The 11472-nt window shown below is 37.1% G+C and overlaps 1 protein-coding gene across 7 annotated transcripts in view; it reads left to right on the top strand.

Annotated features, from left to right (window-relative positions):
• The window catches only part of Kiaa1328 (KIAA1328 ortholog), a 274074-nt gene that overhangs the window by 206008 nt on the left and 56594 nt on the right, over positions 1–11472 (top strand). For all 7 annotated transcript variants that reach the window (XM_048806311.1, XM_048806310.1, XM_048806312.1 and 4 more), the window contains one exon: positions 9800–9981. In XM_048806311.1, coding sequence (XP_048662268.1) covers positions 9800–9981 — 182 coding nt within the window. The remainder of the gene's footprint in view (positions 1–9799; positions 9982–11472) is intronic.

Here is an 11472-nt window from a genome sequence, read left to right as displayed (position 1 = left end):
GTTTGAGTCCCCGTAGCCGATCCTCGTGCGATGGAAATCCTTCCTCCAGGTTCCGGAGCACCCCACTATTGCTGGAAATTCCTAACAAGATATCCTTTAGCCGTCCTGACTTGTCATACTCCCACACAGTGAAGCAGCACACGGGGGCAATGCACTCCCCTCGCCGCCATCTTCCTTCTCTCTGAGCTTTTAATTTGTGTTATTGTTTCTTTCATTTCAAAAATTTCTGTTTAGTTTTTTTTTTTTTTTAAGAACCTCAATCTCCCTGTTGAGGTGATCTTTTGCTTTATTTGTTTATGTACCTCCTTGTCGAAGTGATCTTTCAATGCCTGTATTTACTCTCTTATATATTCCTTGAGTTCACAGAATACTTTAACCATGTACATCCTGAACTCCTTCTCTGTTATTTCTTCTGCCATTGCTGCCAATGATTCTAATGATGTGGTGTCTGTGTCTTGATTTGTTTGGGGCATTTTCTTCCCTTGTCTTTTAATGTTGCTCGTGTATCTTCCTTTCCAGCTCTGTGGGTCTGGGGTGTTATTGTTTTTACCCTATAGGTTTGTAGTGCTCTTGTAGGGTTCCAAGACCTCTCCTTTGTGAGGAAGGACAATGTTAACAGATCCCAACATCAACAATATACCACCTATGAACAATTTGTTGTTATCAAGATGTTAACAGTTTAGTCTCAATGTACAAATATGTTGGATTCAATTATTATCTAAAATATAATCAGTAGTTTTGTAAAAAGGTTTACAGTTTCTGATGGTGGACAATGAACTGGGGGTGGGGCATAGGGCAATATGCTGTGGAGGTAGGATGTGAGGATATAGAGTTAATATATCTTAGGAAGTGTGAAAGAGAAATCTAATGAAGAGGGTTAGTAGCAAGAGCATAGACAGGAAGTAATTTAGGGTAGGCAAGAACATAGGAAGACAGTAGAGTACATCAAACAAACACACCTATGTATTTAGAAAAATACAGGATGTTAAAATAATAAAATTTAGAGGGGGAAGGAAAAATGAAAGAAGAAAAAGGAAAAGAAATAAAGGGCATATACAACACCTCTATCTTATATTATTCAGATGATTCAGTCCTCAAAATTCTATTTCATGCAAAGTTCTTGGTTTCACATATGTTGGGGATGTGAGGGCTGGAGGATAGATGGGTAGAAGAGGAAAAAAAAAACTCAAAGGATTGTTTCTAGTTTTAGAGATCCGTATCTGTCCTGCTTCCCTTCTCATCCAATCGGTGGGGTTGTCTGTTGTAAGCTGGTGTCTCTGCCCTCAGGATGGTGGAGGTAACCAGGGTGGGAAGACTGGTCCTGGTTCCTGGTGCAGGGTGCCTGCACCAGGGTGCAGGGTGCCCTGCAGGGAGACTGCACCTCACTGGCCTCTTTTTTAGACCACTCATGACTTGAGCACCCAGTACTATCTCCCTATCTTCCCTGAAGATTTTCTAGTTCCTGGTCTCTCTATTAGGCTCCAAACTTTAGCCCTCTCTCCCTCTCCCTTAGCAGTTCCCAATTGAGGAACCTCTCACAGCGGGTCTCCAGGCACGGCACACCTGTGTTGGGCAATTACTATGTTGGGTTACCGCCACTGGGGAGAGGGGGAGATTGCAAACCTGGTACCTGGCTGCTGGAGATCCGTCTGGGAGCTGCCCACCTAATATGGCGAGAATGTTGAGCCAAGATGCAGGCAGTCTGCTTTCAGCGCCGAGGTGTCTGGTAAGGTGGGGGGAGCCAGGAGATGGCATTGTGCAATGGGTAGGTAGCAGCTGAGTGACCTGCATGGGAGTGGAGCGAAGTCTTGGAGATCTGCAGATGTGTTGATAGGTGATTCTGCTAAGGCGCTCTTGAGATCCTGCTGGAATGCTGAGGCTAGAAGCCCTGCACAGGGTCACAGAGCTGGTGACATCTGTGGAGAGCATCTGTCTAGGGGTCTTCTAATACTCTCAGAGATGCAGTATTCCAACTAAGTGAGATCTCGATCACGGAGCAGCACAGAATGCTGCCTCTCTCTGGCCCTCCATCTTCCTCCATCCACTAATCTCACCTCTTAGATTCCATACCACTACCAAGGGGAACAAGTCCTAACACATGAATCATTGAGGAAAACCACATTCAGATCATAGCAAGCTCTTTACCAGGTTGAAAGAAATTACCTTATATTCCTAATTTGCTAAGAGTTCTTATAAAAATTTTGTCAAATGCTTCTTCTGCATGTATTATACAATCATATGCTTTTCCTTTATTCTTTTAATGTGATCATTTACCTGATATTATTTTTGGATATTAACTCCACCCTGCATTTTGGAAAAATACTCACTTCTCCATGATGTAGTACCATTTTTATATGGCTGAATTTGTTTTGCTGATGTTTTGTTGAGGATTCTTGTGTCATAAGTTCATGAAAAATACTGCTTTATGATGTTCTTATAATAACTTAATCAGATTTTTTTTATCATATTACACCATAAAATTTGATGAGAAGTCTTTTCTCCTATTTCTGAAAGAATTTGTGGAAAATTGTAATTTTTTTTCTTATGTGGGGGCCTTTTTCTTTGTGGGAATATTTTTTATTTTGAATTTAATTTCTCTGTAGGTAAAAGATTCATCATATTTTCTGTTTCTTCCTTAGACAGTTTTGACAAGTTGCATTTTTAAGAAATATGTGCATTTTGTCCTGCTTTCTCTATCAACTGTTAACAAAAGACTATTAAATTCTCCAGATATTATATTAATTTTTCTACATTTTTCTTTAGTCTTATCAGTTTGTGCTACATATATTGTGAAGCTCTGTTTTAGATGCATGAATATTTATGATTTTTATGTCTATCTGATAATTTATCTCATCATGATGAAATATTTCTCTTTATCCCTGGTAATAGTCTTTTTATAAATGTAAATTTATTTGATAGTATATAGCTATGACAGTCTTTCACATGAATTGTTTACATGGCGTATTTCTTTCCATCCTTTATGTCAACCTGTTTATTATTTTTTTTAAATATGACTCTGTGAGCAGTATATGTTTGGATTCTTTTCTTTAGTCTAACAATCTAAATTTAACCTAACTATTAATACTGTTAGATTTACATATAGTATTTTGCTTTTTGATCACCCTTCATATTAATATACTTTTTTCTTTTTCTTTTTTGGTTTGCCATTTCTCTTTTTCTGTTTCTTTTTGAAAGGGAAGGGGAGGATAATATTTTTCTCAGTTTTCTATTATATTTAATTAGGTATTAAATAAGTTGTGTTAGCTTTTTCACTGCTATGACCAAAAGACCTGACAACAACAATTTTAGAGGAGGAAAAGTTTTATGAGGGGCTCAAGTTTATTTCAGAGATTTCAGTTCATAGATGGCTAACTCAGTTACTTTGGGCCTGAGATAAGGCAGAAATTATGATGGATCTTTAGCATATCATTAAAATAGTAAAATCATGATGGAAACATGTGGAGGGGAAAGCAGCACAAGACATGGAACCAGGAAGTAGAAAGAGAGAGACTTCCTCTCTCACCAGAGTCAAAATATACCCCAAAGACACACCCCCAACCATCCAACCTAGCCACACCCTACGTGTTTACAGTTACCACCCAGTTAATCCCTATCAGGGGATTAATGAACTGATTAGATTAAGGCTCTCATAATTCATTCATTTTACCTCTAAACTTTCTTGTCTTGTCTCACACATGAGCTTTTGCGAAACACCACATATCCACATATCTAGACCATAAAGAATTTTCTATTACAATTTATTAGCTCTTTAACTATACCTCTTTGCATTTTTAAAATAATTTCTGTGGGGATTACAAAATGCTTCCTAACTCTAAAGTCCATATCAAAGTAATATGATATGGACTGTGCCATTTTATGCAGAATGCAAGGTCTTTTCTATAAGTACGTTTACCTTCCTATTCTTTGTGATATTATTGTCATATGTATCTTATCATAACTCAGTATATTATAAACCCCACAACACAATATTATCATTTTTGTTTTAAACACTCATATAATTTTTAAAGAAATTAAAATAGGACTAAAAAGACACAGTCTTTTATGTTTATCCACACATGTACTATTTCTGATGCTCTTCATTGCTCTCAATATAGATCCAGATTTCCATCTGGTGTCATTTTCCTTCCACTTGAAAAACATCCTGTTGTTTCTTGTAGCACAGGTGTGCTGACAACAAATCTTTCCTGTTTTTATCTGAAAATATTATTTCTCCTTCCTTTTTGGGGGACATATTCATAATATGTAGAATTCTGAGATGACAAGTTAGTTTGTTTCCTTCCAGCATTCTAAAGATAGTACACTGTCTTCTGATGTTAACTTTTCTTCCTGTTATCATTCTTCTGTATAATTAAAACTTTTCTCTTCTTTCCAGTATTCTTTTATCTTGTTTTAGATCATTTGATTGTTAGATCAATGTTTTTCATCAAAATTGGAAACTATTTTGCATTACTAATTAGATACATTTTTTTCTATTTTTTTCCTACCCATTTCTCAGTGTCTTCTCTTTAAATAAGTTATGCATGCTTGTTAGACACTTTAACATTGTGTCTAAGATCCCTGAGATTTTGCCAATTTTTCTTCAAATTTTTTTCCTATATGTGTTTAAATAAGATAATTTCTATTGTCTCTATCATAAAATTCATTGAACATTTCCATATTCCAATTTTTATATCACTCACCGTTATGTTCAGATCTTGAATTAATTTCCATCTGGTTCAAATTAGAGTTTCAGCATCTCTGCTGAAACTGCCTGTATGTTCATTCAGTAAGAGCATGTTTTCTTTTATGTCCATCAATGTATGGGCCTTGACTTATGATGGGGTTACATCCTGTTAAACCCATTATAAATAAAAAATATCTTAAGTCAAAAATACATTTAATATACCTAACCTACCAAACGTTATAACTTACCTTCACTTACCTTCAATATGTTCCGAACACTTACATTAGCCTCTAATTGAGTAAAATCTAATACCAAGTCTGTTTTATAAATGTGTTGAATATCTCATATAATTTATTGAATACTGTACCGAAAGCAAGAAACAGAGTAAATTGTATGTGTATGGTTTCACACCATTAAAAAGTTGAAAATTGAATTATCATAAATTAGGAAACATCTTTATTTAAAAAAGCTAATTTTTAAAATATTTTTTAATTTTTTTTTAGTTGTAGATGGACAAATACCTTTATTTTGTTTATTTATTTTTATGTGGTGCTGAGGATCAAACCAGTGCCTCACAAGTGCAAGACAAGCTCTCTACCGCTGAGCCATAACCCCAGCCCTATAATACCTAATTTAAATAAAGTTCTTATATCTAAATTCATAGCTGGGCCATCTTTTGGTTGATTTTAATTAACTAATTATATTCCTTGACTGTAGGTCACATTATCTTTGTTTTCATGTTTGGTAATTTGTGTTGTATGCTGGATTTTATGGATGATAAGTTTGGAGATATAAATTTTATATGATATTCTGTGTTACAGAACAAGGGCTTGCCATAAAGCCATGGTGGCCACAAGGGTCCTTAGTTAACATTTCTTGTGATTACACCAGAAAGATTTCAGATAGACCATACATAGTAACAGGCATGAGTTTATTCAAAGAGATAAGACAATGGAAAAGTTGACAATCCTAAGGAAGAAATGGAGAAAGTGGGTTCTTTCAGAGAGGAGAGGGACAGTGTGCCCCTCCTGTCCTCCACCTTTTTTTTGGCGGGGGGGGGGAAGTCCCTGGGAAGTTTGCAGGGAGTCCTACTCAGGTCCTTCCAAGGCCCCACTGCATATGGTCTTGCCCAATGCAAGGGGGGGGGATGGGGGGTTTTACTATTTTAATGATATGTTAAAGATCCAAGACAACTCTGGGTCACTTTGACCTGTGCTTGCCAGTTCTAATTGGAACTTGTTCTTACAAATTTTATGGTTGGGGGCTTTACTTTTAATTATCCTGTCTCCCTAAGTTCTGTAATCTGATCTGTGTAAAGGTCATAAAATTATGACCCCCTTCAGGTTAACTTGTGTTGTTCTTACTGGAAAGGAGGAACCTTGTGGCCTGCACTTCTCCCGCAGACAACAGGTTGTTTCCTGAGAAATATAGCATATCCTATTGACTTAAGTCAGTCAGGGATGCCTATAAATTTCTTTTTAAAAGAAAACATGTGGGAGTCAGCATGGTAGGTCCAGTTTATAGAATTATCTCCTTAATGTCATGTTCCCGCTGCTCCTATCTTTCTTTCACCTACCAGTGAGACAGTGGGCAGGAAAGTTACATTCCGTATGCGATCTTCATCATCTAGGGCATGAGGACAGGTATCTCCTTTTTATTTTTTTCCCCTCTCTCTAGAACATGGCATCAGACTTGACCTTCTGGGGCTAGTCCCCCTGTAATCCTTCAAACATATTACTTTTCTGCATGTTAAACCTCACAACAATTTACATTTTGTTGTTGTTGTTATTGTTGTGGTTGTTAATTGATGCACAAGAATAAAAACATAAGGAGAGGTGCTATACGGTCTGATGTTTTGTGAAGATCACTGGTTTTCTGGGTTCTGTAAATCTGGAGAAAGATGATTTAATAGTTAACATCTTACTCAGGTGTGGCTTTTCTTTAGAATTACAATGCTAGGTAAAGGGATGGAAACAAAAGTAACTGTTAGGGTGTTGTCCCTGTAATAGAACCTCCCCATAAGTAAAACCACGGACCTGTGGAAGCTTTGCTTGAGAATCCTACTTACCATTCAAAGAAGAAATAATGATACAAGCTCACTGAAAGGCTGGAGCAGGATTTATCAACCTTGGTACTCTTGACTTTTGATCAGATAATCCTTTGTTGGTGGTGGAGAAGAGGGCTGTCCTGTGCATTGTAGCATGTTTAGCAGAATCGTTGGCCTCTATTCATTAGATACCAGTAGCAACCTCAATTATGACCAAAGCCTTTCCTGAAATTGCCAGATTCCCTCTGTGTGGCAAAATTCTGTTCTACAGGATTTAGAACCACTTGAACTGGAGGAAAAAGAAACCTTGCTACTCTAGAAGAATACATTGAAGAGTTTAGGCTAACTAGTTTCAGGCATGTAAAGTTATAGAATCAATACAGGATTAATACTTACATTAACATAGATGAATAGATAAATGAAAGAGAGTCCAGAAACAGACACCCACACTCGTATGCTCAGCTATTTTTTGGTTGTTTTTGATGCCAAGCAATTCAGAGGGCATCTGCAGAATAGAGCAACTTAGCATAAAATATCAGAGCATTTGTAGGATGGAGGGGGCTTCCCTCCTTGGGGCTATACTGGTGTTAGATGTTGGCATATAAGTGGAATGAGGAGGAGTGGAATGTGGAGGTTGGCCCTGCATGAGGTCCTATTACTGAGAGGTGTAAGGAGGGCTTTCTCACACAAGGTTAGCCTAATCCAGGATGGCTGAGGGTAGTTTTGTAGGATAAGAATAATTTTTTCTTCAAGTGCCATAAGGTTCGTAGTTGAAACTGGCCACTATAACAAACAGACTGACAAGAGAAAAACAAACATATATAAATATTTGGCATGCATATTTCATATATGCAAAGGATACACCCTGAGAATCAGTTGTTCTAAGGGGTGGTTTAAAATTCAAAAATCAGTAATTAGAGAAATGACAAGACAAAGGAAAAGGACTTTCAGTCTCTTAAGGTCCACAAATTGGCAGAAGGTAAATAAAGATTAGTCATTAAAGCTTGTTAATATAGATTCCTGGTGTGTCATCTTTAAGTGATAATGGCTAAAGCTGTCTTTGGTGGTCAATCTTTAATCTCCCTTGGGTAGAGAAGTGGGGTATCATTTGTCTTTATCAATCTAAGGCCTGTTTTAGGTAAATGGAGGCCAGAGAGCTTTTCTGTATTTTTTTTCTTTTAATTGTCCTGAGCTCAATAATCCTTCATATTTGGTGTGACATTTTCATACAGAGGTGCATTGAACCTTCTGACAGTCCTCCCAGTTCTTATTCTTGACTAGAGATTACCTCTTTTCTAGGCAGTTTAAGCATCTTATTACTTAGACTTACTTTTTGAGTAGCTGCCTCTATGTGTCTCTCAGTCTTCTTTTTCTTAACTTTAATTTTCACATTGTTACAGGCATGAGGAAGATAAATCGAAATGTCATGAGTCTGTGGTGAACTTCAATTAGAAGGAACAGGCTAGTGGAATAGTGAGGGCTAACACATCAGAATATTCCTAAAATTTTTATTCCTAAAAAATAAAATGTTTTAAGAAGAAATGTTGGGAACACAGTTTATTAATGAGAGAAAAAACCTGATGTTATGTGAAGATCACTGGTTTTCTGGGTTCTGTAAATCTGGAGAAAGAGTGCATGTGTTATGTTTACTAAAATACCTTTTACTCTATATTCAACTTGTTAACTTTATGATGAAATTATGGAAGTGTTATGGTGCTGGGGCCTTCTGAGAAACTGAAGCAATGCAAAGATCCCCCCTACAACTCCCAATCCTTGTGACCAAGTCAGAAAGATTTCAGACATGTCACTCAGAGTAACAGGAATGAGTTTATTGAACGAATAGCAAAAGGGAAAGGGACCCTCTCAAAGGAAAAAATGGGTCCTCTCAAGAGAGGAGAGGGACAATGTGCCTGTCCTGTACTACAGTTTTACTGGGGGTCCCAGAGACATTTCCAGAGAGTCCCCCCAGGGCCACCTCTTGACTTTTGACTGACAGCAGGCTGACATAAGACTTTCATATCCCCCACTGTTATGGCAACTGTAGGTCACCTGGGCCCATACTGACCTGTTCTAATTGGATTCTCAACCAAACATTCTTATAGATTTTATGATTAGGAAGAACTATCCTTATCTCCCAGAGTTTCAAGATCTAATCACAAAAATCTCCTGAGTTTCTCCCATGGACACTGTCTTGGGGCCTGCATTTCTCCTGCAGTTAACAGGTAGTTTACTGAGGAATGTAGAATATCCTATCCACTGAGGCCAGGCAGGGCTGCAAGTAAATTGCTTCTTGAAAAAAAAAAAAGCATGTGGGGGTCAGCACAGTGGGCCTATTTTATAGAATTATTCTTTTAACTTTGTGTTCCCACCATCCTCATCTGTCTAATCCCTAACAGAAGGATAGACCCAGGTGTTCTGCGAGCACTATTGCACTACTCCTTACATACCCTGGGTCCATAATAAATATTGAGGCACACTGGTAATATTTTAATCTTTAATGATCATATTTTAGTACTTAGGAAACATTTTAGATACACGAGTCTTGTTTTACCATACCTTTTATCCTATAAATATTCCAGTCCTTAGTCATACTCTTTTTTTTTTTGCTAACTTTATTTATTTATTTATTTTTATTTCTTACATACATGACAATAGTGGAATGCATTACAATCATAATTATCCATTCATAGCACAATTTTTGTGACTATGTATATAAAGTATGTTCACACCAAATTATGCCATTATTCATGAGCTCTTATTTTTTTTTTTCATTACAATTCTTAATCATACTCTTTATTAGCAGCTTCATGGGTCTGAGTCTCATTTCTCCAACTCCATACGTAAACATTTTGAGGATAAAGACCATTTCTCTCTAAAATTATTATGGCAGGACACAAAATAGACCTTTAGGAAATTATTCAAATTAAAGGTCAATAAAAATAATAAGAAGAAAAAGCAAATTCTTATTTCCATGAATTGCATTTCGACTCATGCTGGATTTGAATATCCTTGTGTGATCTGTATCCCCTTCTGTGCTCTCTACAGTTCATTCATGTTTGCTGTTTCAGTTTGTTAAAGTCAAAATGTGATGGATGGCTGCCTGGAACCTCATTGTCCTTTAAAAAGTACCACCGTTCCCCAAGCAGTGGAGAGAACAGGAGGGAGAAGAAGACAGTTGGGTTTCAGTCGCATGTAGAAGATGATGCCGAGTGGACAAGTCCAAAAAAAGATACATGTAGACCCCAAAGAGGTAAGTTTACATCTGTAGTAGCAAAATGAGAAGCTGCTGGGGCAGGGTGGTTGCTGGTGGCTGCTAACCAGTGAACACCAAATGATTTCCTAAAACGCTGAGCAAGAGTTAATGTTACAAACTGACATGCGCCTATGGGCCATAGTGGTACAGCTACTAGATTAGTGAACTTCATCTGTATTTCTCTTAAAATACTTGTATAGAAACACTGTCTAGTTTCTCATACTTTCATTTTTTAAGCATAAACTGTAAGAATTAAGCATCTAGTATGATCATAAAAATGATGTTTAAAGTTAGTAAAGAGGACAAATTGTACACAAATCTTTCCTGTCATAGAAAACCCTAACAACAGTTAGTCTTCAGTTTTCTGGAAACAAAAAAGGTAGGGAAGTCATCAGCAGCTCCACTTGGTGGCTAAAACAGAACTTCATAGTCTAAATTCAGATATTGCCTAGCAGTCTTTCAAATGCTAGTAATGCTTCCTATTTTATATGTGGTAGATTTTCTAGTTGCCGTTGTTGTTTTGTTTGTTTTTGGTTTGGGGGTTTTGGTACTGACGATTAAACCCGGGGGCACTTTTACCACAGAGCTACATCCCAGTTCTTTTGATTTTTTATCTTGAGACAAGGTCTCACTAAGTTGCTTCAAGCCTCCCTGAGGCTGGCCTCCAACTTGTGATCCTCCTGCCTCAGCCTCCCAAGTTGCTGGGATTACAGACATGCACTACCACATGCTTTATGTGTAGATTTTTAAAACAAATCAGTTATAAATAAATGTGAAATGTTAAGTGAAGGGAATTTAATTGTGTTTCCCAGTTTTTCCTAGAGTAGCTCTTGGCTTAATCTATCCTGACAGCCTTAAAGGAAGAACTTAGAAAGTGAATGAACCTCACTGTACAGAAAAGATGCACAAGAAACAAAGAGCCAAGTGGTCTCCAAACCCCTTTCTGTTCACACCTTTTTAATACATCTCTTTTTCTACTCAAAACTGCTAACCCTGATTTCCTTCTTATATACTCCCTTTTTTCACCAGGCAACACTTTTCTACCTCTAGGGTTGAGCAGTCAGTTTTTCATAATGTCTCTAGCCACTCTCATATTTATTTATTTGAGAATCACCGTGCTTCCTGAGAGGACCTTGCATGTGTACCTCTCCCTACCTTTTCTCACCCGCTGCCTGCTTTGTCAATTTTTGTTTGTTTTTTTGACTATGATTAACCTACAGATTGTTTAATCCCCTCCCAGGTAATTGACAGATACTAATTAATCTAAACTTCAAAAGGAAAACTATCCACCATTTGAAAAAAAAAAAAAAGTACATTTTGTTTGACATAAAGCAAATGCTCTGCAAGACTTCCATTTCTTTTGAAAAATGCAGAAGCTTCTTTTTAGACTTTGCTACCAAAACTGAGCAGACTTACTACATGAGATAGAATCTTCTTTATTTTCTCTTGCATTAATCTTTCAGAGATGGAAAACTCTTACTTCAGCTT

The sequence above is a fragment of the Marmota marmota genome, unplaced genomic scaffold (genome assembly GCF_001458135.2).
Source record: "Marmota marmota marmota unplaced genomic scaffold, marMar, whole genome shotgun sequence".
NCBI lineage: Eukaryota > Metazoa > Chordata > Mammalia > Rodentia > Sciuridae > Marmota > Marmota marmota.
Note: the sequence above shows the minus strand (reverse complement) of the source record. Positions and strands in the feature narration are given on the sequence as shown.